This window comes from Pseudophryne corroboree, chromosome 11 (genome assembly GCF_028390025.1).
Source record: "Pseudophryne corroboree isolate aPseCor3 chromosome 11, aPseCor3.hap2, whole genome shotgun sequence".
NCBI classification, from domain to species: domain Eukaryota; kingdom Metazoa; phylum Chordata; class Amphibia; order Anura; family Myobatrachidae; genus Pseudophryne; species Pseudophryne corroboree.
In genome coordinates, this window is record NC_086454.1 from 295791177 (window position 1) to 295814959 (window position 23783).

At 47.9% G+C, this 23783-nt stretch overlaps 1 protein-coding gene across 2 annotated transcripts in view; it reads left to right on the top strand.

The window, feature by feature from the left end:
* Positions 1-23783, top strand: part of LOC134969490 (polycystin-1-like protein 3) — a 258914-nt gene that overhangs the window by 141082 nt on the left and 94049 nt on the right. For both annotated transcript variants that reach the window (XM_063945475.1, XM_063945476.1), the window contains 5 exons: positions 1983-2182; positions 6765-6995; positions 8815-8916; positions 16269-16444; positions 23229-23375. In XM_063945475.1, coding sequence (XP_063801545.1) covers positions 1983-2182; positions 6765-6995; positions 8815-8916; positions 16269-16444; positions 23229-23375 — 856 coding nt within the window. The remainder of the gene's footprint in view (positions 1-1982; positions 2183-6764; positions 6996-8814; positions 8917-16268; positions 16445-23228; positions 23376-23783) is intronic.

Here is a 23783-nt window from a genome sequence, read left to right on the forward strand (position 1 = left end):
TGTCGGTAATAAGTACACCTGTGCACCTGCTGTGTGACCTGGGAAATATGTCAGTAATGAGTACACCTGTGCACCTGCTGTGTGACCTGGGAAATATGTCAGTAATGAATACACCTGTGCACTGCCGGGTGACCTGGGAAACGTGTCAGTGAGTAATGAATACACCTGTGCACCTGCTGGGTGACCTGGGAAACGTGAACTGTTTGGGGTCCTGAACAGCGAGTTTGAGAACCTATGCGCTAAACTGTGTGACTCAAGACCATGAAATCTGGACAGATGATTTATCAACCTTCTAAAGGTCAACCAATCTGGTGCTAGCTACGATTTTCTGTATTGTATCAGATAAACGATAGCTAGAATCTTCTATGGACAACACTTCTCCTGTTTAGAAGGTTTCATTAATCTCCACCTATATTCCCAAATTGCAATTACTGGGTTTCTGTGGCAAAGTCTGCGTTGTCCGGACAAAATCAGGACATGTTGAATGGGTAGGAGTTGTTGTCATAGCAAATTATCTATCAATCAATCAATCTATCTAATCCACAGGTTCTCAAACTCGGTCCTCAGGACCCCACACAGTGCATGTTCTGCAGGTCTCCTCACAGAATTACAAGTGAAATAATTAGCTCCACCTGTGGACCTTTTAAAATGTGTCTGTGAGTAATTAATACACCTGTGCACTTGCTGGGTTACCTGCAAAACATGCACTGTGTGGGGTCCTGAGGACTGAGTTTGAGAACCCCTGATCTAATCTATCTATCTAATTCAGACCTGATCGCAGCAGCAAACTTTTTCTCTAATAGGCAAAACCCTGGGGGTAATTCAGACCTGGGCACCGACTTTTGCAGCCCTGCGATCGGATAGTCGCCGCCTACAGGGGGAGTGTATTTTAGCTGTGCAAGTGTGCGATCGCATGTGTAGCAGAGCTGCACAAACGGATTTCACGTCAGACACCCTCCCTTCAAACGCATGAACACGCCTGTGTTTTTCCAAACACTCCCTGAACATGGTCAGTTGCCACCCACAAACACCTTCTTCCTGTCAATCTTCTTGCGAACGCCCGTGCGAATGGATCCTTCACACAAACCCATCGCTGAGCGGCAATTTCTTTGTACCCGTGCGACGTGCCTGCGCATTACGGTGCAGATGCATGCACAGTTTGTGCCTGATCGCCCGCTGTGCGGAAACGCAAGGCAGCAATCTGGTCTGGATTACCCCGCGTGTGCACTGCAGGGGGCAGATATAACCGTACTTGCCTACCTGACCCTCTCCATGAGGGAGAAAATGCTCTGTTCCTGGACTTTCCTGGTAATGTATGATTGCCATCACCTGTGGTGAGCTAGTTAATTGATAAGAAAGGTGTTTCACCACAGGTGATAGCAATCATACATTACCAGGAAAGTCCAGGAACAGAGCATTTTCTCCCTCATGGAGAGGGTCAGGTAGGCAAGTATGGATATAACGTGCAGAGAGAGTTAGATTTGGGTGGGGTGTGTTCAAACTGAAATCTAAATTGCAGTGTAAATATAAAGCAGCCAGTATTTACCCTGCACAGAAACAATATAACCCACCCAAATCTAACTCTCTCTGCACATGTTACATCTGCCCCCCTGCAGTGCAACATGGTTTTGCCAGTTAGAGAAAGATTTTGCTGTTGCTGAATTAGGCCCTATATTTGCTTACTGTGCGAAAGTGGGCAGGGCGATGGCGCGATTCACTCTGAATCCTGCTTTACAATGCTGCTTTACCCCATGCTTAACAATGCTGTAATCTGGGCATTGTATACCGAGGGGTGGGGCTGCAATGATGAAATCGTGCCCCACACATCACCCACCTATAATGATGCCCCCTCCTGTTGAGCCGACCTGTCTGATGGACCAGGAGAAGAGTTATATTATATAATGCTATTTTCTATTTCTAAGTAGCGAGAGCCTTATGTGCATGTTTCTAGCTAGAGAGTAATACCTTGTTTCTCCCGCTAGATGATCTATATACTTGGGTGTTGTCCCCGGAGAAGTTACTGGGTGGCACTGGTATGTACTATGTCAACGTGACCGTGGCTAATACAAGTCTGGAAGTATGGGCGGAGGGCAAATCCTTGGCTCTCTCTACCGACATATTCGCCACACAATGCGTTTTCTGGGATGACGACCTTAGAATATGGAGTGTCGACGGCTGCTACGTAAGCATACCTCCCAACATTTTAACTATAGGAAGAGGGACATCTGAGCGCGCCCGACCAAAAAGGGGCGTGGCATGCGGAAAAGGGGTGTGGCTTTGCGGCAACCTGCGATCGATAGCCCCCCATTGTTGTCAGTGTCATCTCTCCCCCTGGCTCTACTGAGTAGACGCTGTACGCAGCAGTGACGGGAGCCTTCAGACTGCCCCCCCCCCCCCCCCCCCCTCCACTGTGGGACACTGCGGACCGCAGGTGGGACAGCAGGGCGATCCCAAAAAACAGGACTGTCCCGTGAAAATCGGGACAGTTGGGAGGTATGACATAAGTGTGAACTCAGATCTAGATCAGCATTCTCCTGTCTCGCTCACCACCTTCCCAGAAACTAATGTCTTTAGGTTACAAAGCTGAAACTTTCCGAGGAACTGTCAGAAGGACAGCACCAGGCATGAAGTCTGCAGCTTAATAGGACTCAGAATGGGAAACCTCTCTTTGCCAGGACAACTCAGGGGGAGATTTATCAAATATCACACCTAGGGAGGTCAATCCCGGGATTGGGATCGGCGGGATCCCGAGATTTAGGCCCTGTCAAAGTCAGAAAAATATCACGCTGCACGTTGCCATATATTCACCTCATGCGCGTGCCTGCTGCACGTGCACATTCTCTCCCGTGCGTGCGGATATACGCAGCCGCGTGATGGCGCCTCGGCCATGCGCTCGAGCGCGTGGTATGTGCATTTACGGTAGAGTTTGTGTGCGTCTAGCGGGCGACTCAATCGTTTAATAATAGAACCAAATAGCATGTTTTATAGATAATGTTCCCCTTAATAATGACTGTAAGTTTGGTTAATATAAATGGTCGCTGGACAGAGGAATTCCTCTTTGTATGGTACGAAGGGTCAGACAGGGTTTGAACAGCTGTGTCTGGTACCTAACTAAAGAACATTTTAATAGCAACAATCCGGTGTTAGTTAGGTAAAGATTAATTGCTCCTGCGTATAGTTATGGCCATTAGTAGATTCTGGACATTTCATATATTTGCGATTCATTACCCATGCGGCGGGAATCTTCAGATTCCCTCCCACTTGAGCAGTTTGATATAGTCACAGCCCACCTGTTCAAACTAACCTATGACCTTTTGTTATGATGCGAGGAGACATTCCTGTGTCCAATGAACAATGAGATTGTAGGTCCCTTTGTAGTGTACTGTACTCAGTGTATATAAGATCAGCCAGCCTGAACAGCTCCCCCACTCTCCACAAACGGTTTTCATATTGACTAACTCGGAGCTGGTACCAGGCTGCGCTGCGATCGTTCCCAGTGTGTGTAAGTAATTCTCTGTAATCATCTCGCTCTTTGTTTGTATTGGCCACATTCTCTCTCTCTCTGTTTAGTATAAGATTGTAACGTTATTGTATATTTCTGTCTAGATAATCTGTTAGAATTATATGTTAGTCTGTAGTGTATGACTTGTAACTGTTTACCTTTTTCGATATAACTTAAAAGCTTGTTAGTAAAGGTGTTGGATCCTTAGCACGGTATCGTGTGTTCATTACATTGCAGTGGGTAATAGGAGCGTCGCGATCGCTCAAACAGCTTTAGTGTTAACAAGGTTAAGCAGCGTTATATCGCTACAGTGTTTCAGTACAAGGTTTACAGTATAAGAATATCCTTTCTGTGTGTTACATTCAAGGTTTACTGATTGTCATCTTGTGAGCGTCTGCGCCGCTCGTGATCTCCTCGTGGTCTCGAGCGTCCGCTACGCTGATAGCGTAGCATTACGGTAGTCGCTCGCCTATAGCGTGCTCGACACCACGCATTAAGCTGTGAGCGAGCGTGCCGCATGTGCGTCTCGATCACGGCCTAGCGTATGCTACGCTAAATACGTACCCTTACGGTACCCCATACGCCAATTGCGTACTGTGTCTCTTACCCATTATTGTGAAGTTATAAGGTAATCAAATTCAGCATTATCAGCCCAAAAACAGCCAGGATTCAATCCCGGGTTTGAAAGCTACAATTCCAGGGATTGAGACATCAGCGTTGAGCGTCCTCAGGTCGCTCAGACGCTGCCCGGCTCCCTCCTCCTGGCTACCTACCCAGTGCAGTGTGACGTGCAGTGAGAGGTCACGCTGTGCCGTCACACGCCGCTGGGAGCCGCCAGGGAGAGAAGAGGATGTTTCCCACCCACCCGCTCCCGATGTAGGGGTGAGTTATGTGTGCGGGGAGGGCGGGCACGGCTGGGCTGGCCACATAGGGAAAAACCAATACCTGGGATTGAAAAAATGGACTGGGATTGGCCTCCCTACTCGCACCCTGTTACATTTACCTCATAATGTATTTGCAGGAAGGATCCCCATAAATATGTGCACTCTCCATTCCCGTGTCATAAAGTTACATAAAAGCATGTTATTTGCATACCTCCCAACTGTCCAGAGTTCAGCAGGGTTTTTCTGGGACTCTCCTGCTGTCCCACCCCATGGGCCGCCATGTCCTGCGGCCACGGGCGTTGGAGGGGACACTGACATCTACAGCGGAGACTGAATCCACGGTCTGTGAGAAGGGAGTGGGGCCTAGTGGTGCGATTCTATGGTAATCTCGTCACTGCCCACCTGTATCTACTCTCCAGGGTTCTCCCAGAGAGGAAACTTCAAAAGGAGGTAAGTGTGAAATTGCAGTGTAACAATAAAGCAGCCGGCATTTACCCCACATGCAAACATAATAAATGTACCTGCACCCCTGGCAGTGCAGCATGGCCTGTCCTGCACCCCTGACATTGCAGCATGGCCTGTCCTGCACCCCTGGCAGTGCAGCATGGCCTGTCCTGCACCCCTGACATTGCAGTATGGACTGTCCTGCACCCCTGACATTGCAGTATGGTCTGTCCTGCACCCCTGGCATTGCAGTATGATCTGTCCTGCACCCCTGACATTGCAGTATGGTCTGTCCTGCACCCCTGGCATTGCAGTATGGTCTGTTCTGCACCCCTGACATTGCAGTATGGTCTGTTCTGCACCCCTGACATTGTAGCATGGCCTGTCCTGCACCCCTGACATTGTAGTATGGTCTGTCCTGCACCCCTGACATTGCAGTATGGTCTGTCCTGCACCCCTGACATTGCAGTATGGTCTGTCCTGCACCCCTGGCATTGCAGTATGGACTGTCCTGCACCCCTGACATTGCAGTATGGTCTGACCTGCACCCCTGGCATTGCAGTATGGTCTGTTCTGCACCCCTGACATTGTAGCATGGCCTGTCCTGCACCCCTGACATTGTAGTATGGCCTGTCCTGCACCCCTGACATTGCAGTATGGTCTGTCCTGCACCCCTGACATTGCAGTATGGTCTGTCCTGCACCCCTGACATTGCAGTATGGTCTGTCCTGCACCCCTGGCATTGCATCTGTCCTGCACCCCTGACATTGCAGTATGGTCTGTCCTGCACCCCTGGCATTGCAGCATGGTCTGTCCTGCACCCCTGGCAGTGCAGCATGGTCTGTCCTGCACCCCTGACATTGCAGCATGGCCTGTCCTGCACCCCTGACATTGTAGCATGGCCTGTCCTGCACCCCTGACATTGCAGTATGGTCTGTCCTGCACCCCTGACATTGCAGTATGGTCTGTCCTGCACCCCTGACATTGCAGTATGGTCTGTCCTGCACCCCTGACATTGCAGTATGGTCTGTCCTGCACCCCTGGCAGTGCAGTATGGTCTGTCCTGCACCCCTGGCAGTGCAGCTTGGCCTGTCCTACACCCCTGGCATTGCAGCATGGTCTGCCCTGCACCCCTGGCGTTGCAGCATGGTCTGTCCTGCACCCCTGGCAGTGCAGTATGGTCTGTCCTGCACCCCTGACATTGCAGTATGTTCTGTCCTGCACCCCTGGCAGTGCAGCATGGTCTGTCTTGCACCCCTGGCAGTGCAGCATGGTCTATCCTGCACCCCTGGCATTGCAGCATGGTCTGTCCTGCACCCCTGGCGTTGCAGTATGGTCTGTCTTGCACCCCTGGCAGTGCAGCATGGTCTGTCCTGCACCCCTGGCATTGCAGCATGGTCTGTCCTGCACCCCTGACATTGCAGTATGGTCTGTCCTGCACCACTGACATTGCAGTATGGTCTGTCCTGCACCCCTGACATTGCAGCATGGCCTGTCCTGCACCCCTGACATTGCAGTATGGTCTGTCCTGCACCCCTGGCAGTGCAGCATGGCCTGTCCTGCACCCCTGGCAGTGCAGCATGGCCTGTCCTGCACCCCTGGCAGTGCAGCATGGTCTGTCCTGCACCCCTGATATGGCAGCATGGCCTGTCCTGCACCCCTTGTAGTGCAGCATGGCCTGTCCTGCACCCCTGGCAGTGCAGCATGGTCTGTCCTGCACCCCTGATATGGCAGCATGGCCTGTCCTGCACCCCTGGTAGTGCAGCATGGCCTGTCCTGCACCCCTGGCAGTGCAGCATGGCCTGTGCTGCACCCCTGGCAGTGCAGCATGGTCTGTCCAGCACCCCTGGCAGTGCAACATGGTTTGACTTGCTTTTTTGCTTCACTCCCACCTCAGAATTAGCCCGTTAGGCTCTAATGTTCTGTATTTCCAGGTGGGTGCTGCAAGCACAGTGTCCGAGACCCATTGTCTGTGCAACCACTTGACCTTCTTTGCCAGCACGTTCTTGGTTATGCCGCACGTGGTCGATCTTAGCGACACCCTGATGCTCTTTGCCAACGTGGCAAATAACCCTGTGGGATTGGCACTACTTGGGGCACTTGTTGGATTTTTCCTGACCGTGGTAACATGGGCATCAAAGAAAGATAAAGAGGATATAAATAAGGTAAGCACTGGGGGATTCTGATGGGAAAGCTCTGTGTGTTTGTAGAAAGAGACTGCAGGGAAACTAGGGGGGTAATTCCAAGTTGATCGCAGCAGGAATTTAGTTAGCAATTGGGCAAAACCATGTGCACTGCAGGGGAGGCAGATTTAACATGTGCAGAGAGAGTTAGATTTGGGTGGGTTATTTTATTTCTGTGCAGGGTAAATACTGGCTGCTTTATTTTTACACTGCAATTTAGATTGCAGATTGAACACACCCCACCCAAATCTAACTCCCTCTGCACATGTTATATCTGCCCCCCCTGCAGTGCACATGGTTTTGCCCAATTGCTAACTAAATTCCTGCTGCAATCAACTTGGAATTACCCCTTAGATGCTGGGTTTTGCTGTCCATGAGGCAATGTGAGTTTGTATTACACTGCATTGCGGAAGTGGTGACGGCGTTTGTATCTACAATAGCCACTGTCAGCCATTGTTGTGTCACAGCTCCTGGACGCTGCAGGGAGAAGATAAGTGTACTGGCTAGTGTGGGTCCAGCCAGTTAATGATTAGGGAGACACTAGAACCCAACTGACAGGGATGCTATATTTATGTCTGTCATATGTTCCACCTAATCCCATATAGCAGTATATTTATTAATAATCGGGACATAGACCTAAAATCTAAACTTTCTTATCGCTGCTATTTGTGGCAAAAATAAATAAATAAAGATTTGCCGGAATGTATTAATGTGCAATAGTGATCCCTTCACTTCTTCGGATGCGGTGCGCTCTTCTGTTCATGATTGGTTTGCTGACCATGCATGCGCAAGTGGGGAGTGTTGGGGAAGGGTCCTACTTATCCCTCTCCTGGTACTTTTTGCGATATGCATCCCATGGGCTACAATGGTTAATGCCATCTTCAGATGGTGTTAGCTACCGGGGCCAAGCTTGGTTAATTCGGCAATTAGGCAGACCCCATAGAAGCCAAAGGAGGATAGCATTTATTGCGGGTACGACGTATTTTCGGTAGATATCCCACAGATAATGGGCCTAATTCAGACCTGATCGCTCATCTGCAAATTTGCAGAGGTTTGCAATCGAATAGTCACCGCCCAGACAGAGTGAAAACCTGCCCCGTGCAAGTCTGCGTATGCCGTGCGAAAACTCACTCACCATCTAATGATTTTTCCAGTCTCTGCGTAGCCCAGGACTTACACCTACAGTGCGAAAGAAACAGGCAGATCGGGAAGGAGCTGACGTCACACACCCTTCATAGGAATGTCTGTATTTTTCCAGAAAACGGCCAGTTACCACACCCAAACTTTTACTTCCTTTCAATCAGCCTGCGTTCGCCTAGCTATCAAAAAAGATGCTGGTCTCTTTTGCAGTTTGGCTTGCACGTGCGCATGCGCAGCCGATCGATAATCGCACAACAGCGTTCAGGTCTGAATAAGCCCTATAGTGCTTATAAGTATTAATATTATTAAACATTAAACTTTCTTTTTGTGATTGATTTTCATTAGAAAGATTGATCTTTATTTCTTTTCGATTTATTTTAATGGCGTATTATATACAGTCATCCGCTTCTATGATTCTATTGAATCTAAAATTATATTGTATTTGTAGTCTTATATGGAGATATCAGCGGGCTGACTGTGGGACTATTTAGTCTTACATTAATATAATTCTGTGTATTTGATTATGATTTATATACAGTTGGTTTATATTTATTTTGGGCTTTTTTAGTACATGGTAGTTATTTGATATTGATTAGGCTTGTTACAGCATGGCAAATGCCCTGTGATCATACTGATCCTATATATGTCTCTCTGTCACCAGGTTAGGGTGGCAATTCTTACAGACAATGACCCGGCTTTTCACTCCAGGTATATGGTGAAAGTGTGCACCGGCTATCGTATGGGATCTGGCACCACATCTCAGGTGAATGCTATGTACAGAACACCTCACATGCTTGTTGCAGTAATGTAAGCTGCGTCTCCTCTCACCAATGGATAACGCCTCTTGATAGGGGATGCAGTCAATTTACTGGCTGTCAGGATCCCGGAGTTTAGGAGACAGACGCCAGAATCCTGACACCCGGTGATATAGCGACAGCCGGAATCCCGACACCCGCCCGGTATTCTCACTTGGTTGGGAATAAAACCTGTGGCAAGCGCAGTGAGCCACCGGACCCGGGCCCTCATTCCGAGTTGTTCGCTCGCTAGCTGCTTTTAGCAGCTTTGCACACGCTAGGCCGCCGCCCTTTGGGAGTGAATCTTAGCTTAGCAGAATTGCGAACGAAAGATTCGCAAAATTGCGAATAGAAATTTCTTAGCAGTTTCTGAGTAGCTGGAGACTTACTCAGCCACTGCGATCAGTTCAGTCAGTTTCGTTCCTGGTTTGACGTCACAAACACACCCAGCGTTCGCCCAGACACTCCCCCGTTTCTCCAGCCACTCCCGCGTTTTTCCCAGAAACGCCAGCGTTTTTTCACACACACCCATAAAACGTCCAGTTTCCGCCCAGAAACACCCACTTCCTGTCAATCACACTCCGATCACCAGAACGAAGAAAAATCCTCGTAATGCCGTGAGTAAAATACCTAACTTTTGTGTAAAATAACTAAGCGCATGCGCTCTGCGAACCTTGCGCATGCGCAGTAAGCGACTAATCGCAATATAGCGAAAATCGGCAACGAGCGAACAACTCGGAATGAGGGCCCCGATGCGTTGCGAGTGCAGTGAGCCCGCGAGGGGACTTGCTGCCAGGATTCTGGCTGACGGGATGCCGCTGTCGGTATAGTGAAAGCCACATCCCGTCTGCCAGGATATCGTAGGTATTCCCTTGATAGATCATAACTCTTTCACACCTAAATCCCATGTCAGACCCAGGATTTGAGACACAGGGCCTAATTCAAGGTTGATTGCAAAACAACATTTTCCTCTAATGGGCAAAACCATGTGCAGTGCAGAGAGAGTTAGATTTGGGTGGGTATGTTCAAACTGAAATCTAAATTGCAGTGTAAAAATAAAACAGCCAGTATTTACCCTGCACAGAAACAATATAAGCCACCCAAATCTAACTCTGTCTGCACATGTTATATCTGCTCCACCTGCAGTGCAGATGGTTTTGCCCATTAGAGGAAAATGTTGTTTTGCAATCAACCTTCAATTAGGCCCACAGTTCCAATCTAGGTCAGACCCCTTGCACACCACAGCTCCGACCTCGGTTATCCTGGGTCTGTGCTGTTTACGCTGCACACGGGTGCAGTGGAACTGGTCTGCCAGCGCTTGGAGCAGACATAGGGGGTAATTCTGAGTTGATCGCAGCAGCAAGTTTGTTAGAAATTGGGCAAAACCATGGCCCTCATTCCGAGTTGTTCGCTCGCAAGCTGCTTTTAGCAGCATTGCACACGCTAAGCCGCCGCCTACTGGGAGTGAATCTTAGCATAGTAAAATTGCGAACGAAAGATTAGCAGAATTGCGATTAGAAATTTCTTAGCAGTTTCTGAGTAGCTCCAGACTTACTCAGCCATTGCGATCAGTTCAGTCAGTTTCGTTCCTGGTTTGACGTCACAAACACACCCAGCGTTCGCCCAGACACTCCCCCGTTTCTCCAGCCACTCCCACGTTTTTCCCAGAAACGCCAGCGTTTTTTCACACACTCCCAGAAAACGTCCAGTTTCCGCCCAGAAACACCCACTTCCTGTCAATCACACTACGATCACCAGAACGATGAAAAATCCTCGTAATGCCGTGAGTAAAATACCTAACTTTTGTGTAAAATAACTAAGCGCATGCGCTCTGCGAACCTTGCGCATGCGCAGTAAGCGACTAATCGCAATATAGCGAAAATCGGCAACGAGCGAACAACTCAGAATGAGGGCCCATGTTCACTGCAGGGGGGGCAGATATAACGTGCAGAAAAAGTTAGATTTGGGTGGGTTATTTTATTTCTGTGCAGGGTAAATACCGGCTGCTTTATTTTTACACTGCAAATTAGATTGCAGATTGAACACACCACACCCAAGTCTAACTCTCTCTGCACATGTTAAATCTGCCTCCCCTGCAGTGCACATGGTTTTGCCCAACTGCTAACAAAGTTCCTTCTGCGATCAACTCAGAATTAGGCCCATAATTTCCAGACGCTGGGAATGCGACTCTCCCTATGCTGTAAATGGGACCTGGGTCACACTGCCCCTTAACCCGGGATGCATTCCCAGGTAAGTGAACATGGGTTATTTTTGGGGGACTTTCACACTGAGCAGGTTAACCCGGCAATAACCCGAGTCGAAAACAGCAGTGGGAAAGGGATATCGGTCTCATAGCCCTATTCTATCAGGGACGTTCTAAGTTCTAACAGCGTTGTAGACCCTAGGCAAAGCAATGCACTGGGGCCCCTACACACCCAGGAAACAATTATGAAACAATCATGACATGACCCTGCGGTCATCTGCCGTCTCTCCACATGCTTCTCTACAGTGAATGGCTGTCAGCACTCTGATTGGTGGATAGCTCCAGCCATCCATCAATCAGCACGCTTACAGCCATTCACTGTCCGGCTGCAGGCTGGGAGGCAGGTGGAGAATGCTGTCTCGTCACTCTGATTGTGTGACCACCACCCCGCCCCTGCTTTGAGGCCCCTATAATTGTGGGGTATTGGGCAGCTGCCCATTGTGCCTGTACATTAAGATGTGCCTGCCAGCGAGTGGAAATTGCATGTTGTTTTTCTCAGCTAAAGTCCAGAAAGCAAAAATTGCATGATATAAAATACTGAGAATAACATTTAGAAACATATATATAAAAAATGTAGAAATCTTCTCATAGCAGACTACACAGTTGTGAGCTGTGAGTGTGGTAAATATGGAGTTACCCACCAGGGTCCAAGCGGAGCTTGTTCCATATGAGAATGTGGCTAAAACTCTGAAAATGGCATTTCTCTTACGTCCTAGAGGATACTGGGGTTCCATTTAGTACCATGGGGTATAGACGAGTCCACTAGGAGCCATGGGCACTTTAAGAATTTAAGAATATGCCCCTCCTACCAGACTCAGTTTAGAAAATGTGCCCTGGAGGAGCCGGACACGCTGAACGAAGCTCCTGAAGAGTTTTCTTCATTTATTTTTTATGCTTGTTATTTTCAGGCAGGGCTGGTTGGCACCAGCCTGCCTGCTTTGTGGGTCTTAGGAGGACAGCCCAACCTCTTGAAGGGTTAATGGTCTCGTTCCCCGCTGACAGGACACTGAACTCCTGAGGGAACTATTTGCAAGCCCATCACGGCGAGCGTACAGTCCCGCAGCACGCCGCACCCCTAACAGAGCCAGAAGAATGAAGAGTGGTGAGTACTAAGCCTGTGTCCCGGTTAGCGGGGCGCTGAACATTATGGCGGCATGAGGGTACGTAGATGCACGGCTTCTAACCGGGGGCGGAATGTGTCTCTAGACATAGTACACAGCTGCGTCTCAGTACACTGTGCACAGTACCCACACTAGCAAAAACAGCCTTAAAACGGTTTTCTCTCCATTTTAAGCACCAGATTACCTCAGCCAGTATAAAAAAATCACTATGAGCTGATCCAGCAGCTCACCAGCGCCATTTTCCCTCTGCAGTGGACACAGACGCTGACTGACAGGGACGCGCAGCTCCTTCGGGATGACTCCAGTTTACCTCAGCGGTACCAGGGGGTCATAGCAGGGGGTGGGGGGGGGAGCGATTATTAAGGTTGCTCTCATCATTTTCTTTACCCTGGAGGATAGGAAAAAATGGGAAAATTCACCGATAGTGGACGCATCAGTCTCTAGGCTGCCACAAAAAATTGTATTGCCTGTCCCTGGTGCAGCCTCCCCAATCGTAAAATTGAGACTACACTCAAATCATTGTACACAGATGATGGGGTGGCCCAGAGAGCCACTATTGCATGTACGTGGATCACAAAAGCCATTAGTAAATTGTCAGGTAACCTAATTGAGGGGTTGGATTCCTTGTCTAAAAACTGGTACAGATTCAAGTCATTGTTCCAGTTCCACCTCATCTGCAAAACAAGGGGTACTATTCCAAGTTGTTTGTAGTACCGAAACAGGACGGTTCGGTACAGTCGATTCTGAACCTCAAGTCATTGAACCCGTTCTTAAGAGTGTTCAAGTTTAAGATGGAGTCTCTGAGAGCGGTGATCTCAGGTCTGGAAGAAGGGGAATTCCTAGTGTCTCTGGATATCAAGGATGCGTACCTTCACATTCCGATCTAGCCGCCTCATCAGGCTTATCTAAGGTTTGCACTGCAGGACTGTCACTACCAGTTCCAGGCCCTGCCATTTGGTCTTTCCACGGCACCGAGGGTGTTCACCAAAGTGATGGCAGAGATGATGTTTCTACTCCGCAAACCGGGAGTGAATATAATTCCGTACCTGGATGATCTTCTGATAAAGGAGCCGTCCAGGGAGAGGTTGCTGGACAGCATTTGCCTCTCAACCAAACTTCTCCAGGATCACGGGTGGATTCTGAACCTTCCGAAATCTCACCTAGAACCAACACGGAGGCTTCCATTACTGGGAATGATACTGGACACGGAGTCGCAGAAGGTGTTCCTTCCGTTGGAAAAGGCATTGGTAATCCAGTCGATGGTTCGGGATGTCCTGAAGCCAACACAGATATCGGTGCATCTATGCATTCGCCTTCTGGGGAAAATGGTGGCCTATCACGAGGCGCTTAAATACGGAAGGTTTCACGCAAGACCCTTCCAGCTCGATCTGTTGGACAAGTGGTCCGGATTGCATCTTCACATGCACCAGAGGATCCGTCTGTCGCCAAAAGCGAGGATCTCCCTTCTGTGGAGGCTACAGACTTCTCACCTCGTCGAGGGTCAGAAGTTTGGAATTCAGAACTGGATTCTATTAACCACTGACGCAAGCCTCAGAGGTTGGGGAGCAGTCACCCAGGGGGTGCAGTTTCAAGGAAGATGGTCAAGTCAGGAAGTCATCCTTCCAATCAACATTCTGGAACTCAGGGCCATATACAACACCCTTCTGCAGGCCTCATATCTTCTTTAAGATCGGGCCATTCAGGTCCAGTCGGACAATGTGACGGCAGTGATGTACATAAACCGACAGGGCAGCATGAAAAACAGAGCAGCAATGTTGGAGGTGTCAAGAATTCTCCTCTGGGCAGAAAGAAACGCTGTGGTATTGTCCGTGGTCTTCATTCCGGGAGTAGACAACTGGGAAGCAGACTTCCCCAGCAGACATGACCTGCACCCAGGGGAGTGGGGCCTTCATCCGGAAGTGTTCAGGTGCTTGACACGTCGATGGGGTTATCCACAAATCGACATGATGGCCTCTCGTCTCAACAAGCAGCTCAAGCGGTATTGTTCCAGGTTGAGAGACCCACAGGCAGTGGAGGTAGACGCTCTAACGACTCCATGGTTCTATCAGATGGTATACGTGTTTCCTCCACTTCCTCTGATCCCAAGGATTCTAAAAAGAGTAAAGAAGGAAAAGGTTCAAGCAATACTCATTGAAGGGCCTGGTATGTGGCCCTTCTGGAGATGCTCCTCGAAGATCCGTGGCCTCTACCTCTTCGCGAGGATCTTCTGCAACAGGGCCCATTCATCTATCAGGACTTACCGCGGCTATGTTTGATGGCATGGAAGTTGAATGGCTGATTCAAGCCAGAAGAGGGATCACTAACAAGGTTATCCCGACTATGGTCCAAGCCAGGAAGGGGGTAACTTCTAAACATTACCACCGTATTTGGAAGAAATACGTCTCTTGGTGTGAGAGCAGAAAATATTTTGCAGTGGAATTTCATCTGGGATGTTTCCTGCTTTTTCTGCAGTCAGGTGTGGATAGTGGGCCTACGTCTGGGTGCCATAAAAGGCCAGATTTTGGCCTTGTCCATTTTCTTTCAAAAACAATGGGCTTCTGTCCCTGAGGTCCAGACGTTCTTGAAAGGTGATATGCACATCCAACCTTCCTTTGTGCCTCCCACGGCACCTTGGGATCTCAATTTGGTGCTGCAGTTCCTCCAATCGGACTGGTTTAAACAGTTACAGGAGGTGGACGTAAAATATCTTACGTGGAAGACCGTCACACTGTTGGCCTTGGCTTCAGCAAGACGTTTCTGATCTGGGGGCTTTGTCTCACAAAAGCCCCTATTTAATTTTCCATGAGGACAGAGCTGAACTCAGAACTCGTCAGCAATTTCTTCCTAAAGTGGTGTCTACGTTTCACATCAACCAACCTATTGTGGTTCCGGTTGTCACCGACATCTCTGCTACTTCAAAGTCTTTGGATGTTGTGAGGGCTTTGAAGGTGTATGTAAAGCGAATAGCTCGTCACAGAAAATCGGACTCGCTGCTTATTCTTTATGATCCCAATAAAATTGTGTGTCCTGCTTCAAAGCAGTCCATTGCACGCTGGATCAGGCTCACTATCCAGCATGCTTATTCCACGGCAGGTTTGCCGGTTCCAAAATCTGTACAGGCCCACTCTACTAGGTTGGTGTCTTGGCTTTACAGCTCTGCCGAGCAGCTACTTGGTCAGGTTCGAACACGTTTGCTAAGTTCTACAAGTTCAATACTTGGCCTCGGAGGACCTTCAGTTTGGTCAATCAGTTCTGCAGGAACCTCAGCACTCTTCCACCTGGTTTGGGAGCTTTGGTACTAAATGGGACCCCAGTATCCTCTAGGACGTAAGAGAAAATAGGATTTTAATTTCCTACCGTTAAATCCTTTTCTCGTAGTCCGTAGAGGATACTGGGCACCTGCCCGGTGCTTCGTTCTTCCTGCACTGTTACTTGGTTAAGTATTGTTGGTTCAGCTGTTGCTGTTCCTGTTTAAAGTTGGGTTAGCATAGTTTTTCTCTGGTTTGTGTGTGCCGGTTCAGAATCTCACCACTATCCTTTATATCCCTCTCTCAAAGTATGTCTGTCTCCTCGGGCACAGTTTCCTAGACTGAGTCTGGTAGCAGGGGCATAGAGGGAGGAGCCAGCACACACTATCAAATTCTTAAAGTGCACATGGCTCCTAGTGGACCCGTCTACACCCCATGGTACTAAATGGAACCCCAGTATCCTCTACAAACTACGAGAAAAGGATTTACCGGTAGGTAATTAAAATCCTATTTTTTGGAGTTTGGACGCAGTTTCACCTTTAGGACTGTACATCCCGCCCAACATCTTGCCGGCTCCTCAAGAGAGCATATAATAATCATCCTTTCACCAGAGCCACCAAATTCTGCAGTTCCATCACAGTCAATGCCTTGTGAAATTATTGCTATACCACATTTCCATGTCCTTTCAGGTGGTGCTGACTCTGTATGGATCGGAAGGTCAGAGTGACCCCCATCTCCTGTCAGATTCCGGGAAGCAGGTGTTCCACAGGGGGGCAGTCGATGTCTTCCTCCTGAAAACGCGGAACCTGGGAGAGCTGCACAGCCTGAGGTTGTGGCACAGTAACTCTGGGAGCAGCCCGTCCTGGTAAGTGCTGAGATACGGTAATGGAGGAAGTGAGCTGGTAACACACACACATCTGAGGGGTAATTAGCCTTTTATTGTAAAATATCCATTTCCGTAATACACTGTTACGTATACAAACTTTATCTAAATGATCCCCTGTAACAATCAGTAGTAATCTGGACAGATCCTGCAAGCCTGTAGCTACACATTGGGACCACTGTCTAACTCTGACTTACCACATCGGACTGGAATTGGGGCCCTTTAGTGTGATCACCCACAGGCTGATAATGGATATGAGATCATTATCCGATATCACCAGTTTCCCAATGAGATAATTGGGAAAATTAGACTATGTTCCAGGTCAACCAATGTAACGCCCCTACCACCGTGGGGCCACACCGATTCCAGGCCAGACTGCACACATTTCCTGGTGGGTCTACACTTTTTGGATGCTGGAAAGCCAAAATGTGTTGAGAAAACCAGGTATGCAAATTCTCTTGTCCACTTTCCGTCCTAATCTTGTGTCAGGATTCTGATTTTGTCTGTTCCCGGAGGGGGCACTAGTGGGTCAGTGTTGGAATGACGTATGAAACGTGGAGGCTGCATAAAGTCCTGCGCATATGCACTGATGTTTATTAAACACAAAGGTCACAGAGTAATGATATAGCAATGGATGATAACTTAGAACCGGCAGTAACAGAGATGAAATAATAAGCAGTAACTGAATCCAAGGTAATAATCAAAAGTCTCTGGCAACACATATATATTGAAGATTACTTGATGACTGAATGCAAATGGTTTAAAGTAAAACAAAGTCTCTGGTAACATAAACGTAGAATAATTTGGTAACTGGTTGCAAATGGTTTTGTAAACAGAACTCCGGTATTACTTGGAAAGAACACAGGGGGTCATTCCGAGTTGTTCGCTCGCAAGTGAATTTTAGCAGATTTGCTCATGCTAAGCCGCCGCCTACTGGGAGTGAATCTTAGCATCTTAAAATTGCGAACGATGTATTCGCAATATTGCGATTACACACCTCGTAGCAGTTTCTGAGTAGCTTCAGACTTACTCGGCATCTGTGATCATTTCACTGCTTGTCGTTCCTGGTTTGACGTCACAAACACACCCAGCGTTCGCCCAGACACTCCCCCGTTTCTCCGGCCACTCCTGCTTTTTTTCCGGAAACGGTAGCGGTTTTTCCCACACGCCCATAAAACGGCCTGTTTCCGCCCAGTAACACCCATTTCCTGTCAATCACATTACGATCGCCAGAACGATGAAAATGCCGTGAGTAAAATTCCTAAGTGCATAGCAAATTTACTTGGCGCAGTCGCAGTGCGGACATTGCGCATTAAGCGGAAAATCACTGCGATGCGAAGATTTTTACCGAGCGAACAACTCGGAATGACCCCCACAGTCTCTGTATATAACTCAAGTTCTTATAACTACACAAGACCCAGGCAGGAGACAGTCCCAATGCAGCAAACTTGCACAAGATGGTATGTATTAACGAGGTGCACAGGTTTAGGCAATGAAACAAACACCTGAGGAAAGTCTCTTACTGCTGATGAGCTGTGGCAGGAGTCTGAAGCGAACAGGAGAAATGCAGAATGATGAAGGGATGAAATGATGAGAGGTGGTGCACGGGGAACCACTGGAGACCTTGACACACCAAATGTGACTCGTCTGAGGCAATGAGAATGAGCCAGGAACTGGAGTTTATACCCCTTGCTCTGTGATGATTGGATGAATCCCTATGAGAACACACCCTGCTGAATTGGGTGCCCAGATCAGCTGAGAGCAGAGGCAGAACTCTGGGAGGCAACGGAGTCATCTGCCGCCGGGCTCCTGCTCTGAAGGGGGGCACCTCTACTCCCATTCTGTGACACCATTGAATTAAGCTAATTGATAGTTGCTGCTATCTCTTCAGTGGCCGACTTCCTCGCTGGTTCCTCCACCTTACAAATCACACCCTCTTTGTTATACTGAATATACACATTTTACAAGTATCACACCCAGGATTAGAAACCACAACCTATTACACTGGATGCGGCACCTTACTGATGAAGCTATTGGCTCCTGTATAGGAAATATGAGCATTCTAACTATATGAAGATACTTCTCTGACAATTACACATAACTTCATATAGTTAGAATTCTCATGCTTCCTCTACAGGAGCAAATAGCTCCATCAGTAAAGTGTCTGCTGTTAGTGTAACAGGTCATAGGTTCTAATCCTGGATATGACTGCTAAGAAATGTGTGATTTAAAATAAAATAGGGGGCACCAATATTTATCTTGCCTTCGGGCAACTGTGATGAACTTACGCCACTGGCTGAGAGTTAACTGGAGCCGATGATTAACCAGGAGAATGATTCTGTAGACAGTTAATACAATGCACTGCTGGTTGCTGGCTGGGATCAGTAGTGCACCGGGATTTAATGCTGTTCACTAGAAGCACTTGTGTTCTCCAGGCTGCTGGCTGAAACCAGTAGTTTACCAAATGATAGTACTGGTTGGGTGGAGCACAGTGAGCTGTAGGCTGCAGGAGACTGAAGAATGGAACGGAACTGGAACTGCTGGGACCTGTAGTTCCACAGGTCCAATTCACAGGGGATACTCTGAAGACAGAGGACTGAAGCCAGGAGACGCCTGTTCACTGGAAATGATGCGATGGAGAATGCAGATTCCTGACATCTTGGTTCCGAAAATAAATTATTTTGGGTAACCTTAATGTGAATTTGGGATGAGGGTATTATATATTGTGTTGAAATGGGGGAGATACTCAAGAGGCAAAATTAGGAGCCAGGCTGCCCACGGTGATAATATTATTGGCCTCCCCATCCCTCTTCCACAACTGACCTCTGCCACCGCAATTGCGGCAGTTAAGCATAGCTACAAAGCAGCAGTGACACGCAGCTCTGCCGACTCAGGCTTCGTTTCCTGATCCCGAACCTGTAGCCTCCCAGCAGTTATCAGTTAGGCTGGTAGCCTCAAACTCTCCCGCACCTCCAATGTGCAAATCGCCACCTGTTACTTCCCTCCACTGGTGCTACTTAAATAAAGGATCAGTGGCCCTGATGTGGGAGGTGGGCGGCCTGCTGTGCAGTCTCCAGCAGGTGGAGCCCCTAAGCACGTGCCTAGCGGGAAATCTGCATCTACTCATGCTGTTTATGCTTGAAGTATGCGAGTTTCTTTGTATATTAGTACAACTGAGGTGCAGAGCTTACCGTATTCTAATGAAACAGTAAATGCAAAAGGGAACCTAAGTGGGTATAAAACTATTATGTGTGTGGGACAATATATTTTAGAGCTTATGGCATGTGTGGTTGTGGATGTTTCAGATGTTTCAGACACTGCGCATGGCGGAATCAAAATTCAACTTATTTTTACTTTTATATTTATGTAAGCACTATACAGTAGCTCCTGATATTCCCAGAGAGTAACAAGATGTGTCATAGGCAGGACACAGTTTTCGCTTACATTCTTAAACATGGACTCTTCACCTCAGATATCTGGACAGAACTGATTGTAACACAGAAATCTACACACCACAGAGCTAGACATGTGAGCAGGCCCCTGTGTTTTGGTTCTAAATCATCGTCAGGTTTTTCATTTTGGCAAAACCACCCTCAAGTGTTTTGGTCTGAATTTCTTAAAAAAATTATAAAAACAGCTAAAATCATGTCATTTGGACTTGTTTTGTTCCTACGATACTATTAACATCAATAGCATACATTTCCAGCCATTTCCAGTGTGAAATGGTACCTGAGGGAGGGACATACTTGCAATCCACACAAGATTAGTTTTTTAGATCCAAGATCCGTACTTGGCGAGACGATCCAAGCTGGTACTCGGTTTGCTTCGAAAATCCAAAGTGACCCAAGTTGGGGCCTTGTCCAACTTGGAACCCCAAAGTTCGAAAGTGTTCGGTTTTCAACAAACCAAATCGCTCATCTCTACACAAAACCCCAGATATTCAATACAATAACAGGACAGCAAAATCAGCTGACATCCCACCAATATGAGAATTGTTATCAGGCCCAATTTTCTTTTCTTAAGTTAATTGCTTCAATAAAAATATATTATTACAATGTATGAATCATTAGACAATGAACATAGGGGGTCATTCCGAGTTGATCGCTCGCTGCCGATTTTCGCAGAGCAGCGTTCAGGTGAAAAAACGGCATTTATGCGCATGCGTATGGCCCGCAATGCGCACTTGCGACGTACGGGTACAAAGCTCTTTGTGGTTGTGCTCAGGTTCTAGCGAAGTTTTCCTTCGCACTGACAGCCACAAGAAGGTTGACAGGAAGGGGGAGTTTCTGGGTGTCAACTGACCGTTTTCAGGGAGTGTTTGCAAAAACACAGGCGTGTCTGAAAAAACGCAGGCGTGGCTGGGCGGGTGTATGACGTCAAATCCGGACACGAATAGGCTGAAGTGATCGCAAGCGCTGAGTAGGTTCAGAGCTACTCAGAAACTGCACAAACTGTTTTTGCAGAGCTCGGCTGCACATGCGTTCGCACTTCTGCTAAGCTAAAATACACTCCCCAGTGGGCGGAGGTATAGCGTTTGCACGGCTGCTAAAAACTGCTAGAGAACGATCAACTCGGAATGACCCCCATAGTACAAAGTAATATGTGTATATTCACAGTCAGGAGGGCCCAATATGATGGAATACAAAGGACCAAATTAGTCATGAATATAATATTGACAGGTAGTCATATGGTCATCAAAGAGAAAAACATACATTAGTAGGCACATAACGACGATAAAACAAACAAGTACTAAAGTTACAATTTACTCTAAACTAATAAAATAAAGCTTGCCGCCACCCTCCTTGGTCACACTGAAATTGGAGGGTCACCGTCAATCATTCGTAGGAAATACCAAGAGGTGTTACATAAGGAGTTTCGAGTTTCCGGTCCAAATGTTTGTGGAGAGGGTCACAATGAGACTCCCCCAAGCCCAATTTTCACAAAATTATGCAGAAACTGCAGTAATTTTTCGGACTGCATCTTTTCTGAGTTCTGCGGCTTCCTCGTTGATTAACATAATACTCAAATGGTTTATGCCTATGGTGGCTTACTCACAGCAGAGGGATCTTACGGTTATGCTTTGACATACTTTGTAAATATAACTAATAGGGCCCATACTTCAGGCAGGCATTGTGACAATTCCATGTTCTGCCGATGCTTGGGTCAGGGAAATCCAACATGTTAAATTCGTCAATTTGCTGATTCCCACCAAAGAATGATCAGGATTGGTGAGTCAGGGAATTTTAACATGCAGTTTTAGTAGTTCTAACCAGTAGGAAGTTATATTGCTGTCTACTATCTGGCTCACATGGAGAATGGGCAATCCACTCCCACCGTAATCTGCCACTGCTGCCTCATGGATACATGAGGACAGTCTTTGTTACAGGTGAGAATGTGGTGTTTTATAACTTGCTTGGAGTGTGCCTAAATATAATCCACAAAGTGCAACATGGTGACGCAAAATGGGTCCCATTTAAAAAAATAAAAAATTATTGTATACAACCTGAGATCTGCAAATTCTATACTGGCGCAAATTTCAAAATGTTTTATGAAGTGGAGATGACTGTGTGCCGGTCCATAGGGTAAGGAGTGCCGGTAAAAATGCACAATCTCCACTCCTTTAGCCTATGTATTAATTATCTAGTAAAATAAAATCTAGTTTTTTTGCACTCTTTCATAAACAGAGACACAACGGCAAGCCCAGAGCAGTGGAGAAGGGAATGCAACCAACTCTGTGAGGCATGGTCACGTTTCCTCCAGAAAAAAAACTGAAGGAAAATAGTATGCACTGCGAATATGTCCCCCCTCAGCAGCTGGCCAGGGCCCCTGCTGGCTCCCTCCAACCCAGGCAATTAGTATCCATCCTCCCCCTCTCTCTCGGCACCCCTGGGTGTGCCCACAAATCACTTTGCTAGGAATACCTTCAACCCACCTGATCCTCTGCCTGTGCAATCTGCAGCTCCTCCACAAAAGCATCCATGATATATGGGTTCCAGACAGTGTCGGACTGGGGCACGTAAGGCCCACTGGGGGAATGCAGTGGTAGGGGCCCATGTTTAGGGGTGTGGCCAGTCTGCAGAGGGGGTGTGGTCTGCCACCTCATTGGTTTGACTAGCCATTAGAGTGCAATGTCTGGGCCCCTTCATAAATATATACAGTAAATTCATCTGCTGCATGCATGATAATGTACCAGATCAATAACAGATTAATTACAGCAATACACCATAGTACAGTATAACAGAGGCGTCGCTCTGCCTCTTTACACCCGGTGCGGTGTGTTAAAAAGGGTCGTGGCTTCGCGGGTTCACTGGACGGGGCTAACCGTCCCGAGCCCCTGCTTTCATCACGCCGGGGGTCTGGGAGGAGCAAGCTGCCCCAGGGAGTGCTCTTTCTGCAGTGCCGGCTCCTGCTCAGTGACAGAAGCCGGGTTGCTGCACTGTAATGTTACAGTGCAGCACCTTGCTCCTGTCACTGAGCAGGAGCCGTCACTTTGGTGTCACCCCTTGGCGGGTGACACCCAGGTGCGGCCCGCACTCCCCGCACCCCCCTTCTGACGCCAGTGCAGTATAAGGTAACATATGTATGATGTATAATTCAAGTGCACGGTCTGGAACCTGATCCTTAGAGCAGGAGTTGGGGCCCCCAGGCAGTGGGGCCCACCGGTGGTTTCCCCTGTACCCCTGTGGGCCAGTCCAAGCCTTGTCCCAGAGGAAGTCTAGACACACTTGCACCTTTATAAATAACATCCTGTGTGGCTCTCTTACAGGTATGTGCACCGTGTCATTGTGACGGACCTGAGCGCTCAGAAGACTTGGTACTTCCTGTGTGACTCCTGGCTGGCCGCTGACTTTGCCGATTGTCAGCTGGACAGGATCTTCCCTTCTGCCTCTCAGGCCAACTTGATGTCCCTGAGGTACGGAGTGATGTAATGACGGATAGGGGTGATACTGAATAATAGTTCTGTGGCGTCAGTAAAACTCTCCACCCAGGTCAGTCTTTATGTCAATTTATAAAAGGAAAACTAAGCCCCAAAATCTTTAATTGTTAAAGCACCAAGGTACATGCCGGTTCCTTCTCAGCCTGACTTTCCCTTGCAATTGCTATAAATGAGTGGATAAGTGGACCAGAAGAGAAGTTGCCCGTGGTGGTGACTGTTACCAAGTATGTGGCATGCGTGCTTCTAGCCCTTTATTTGCACTATTGTAAAACATTACCATATAAGCACACCTGCCTACTCTCCTGGAACGTCCTCGAGTGGCGCTCCCGAATTGTGGGCAAATCTTTTAGAAACATCCTCTTATTCCCGCTTCCAAGTGCAATA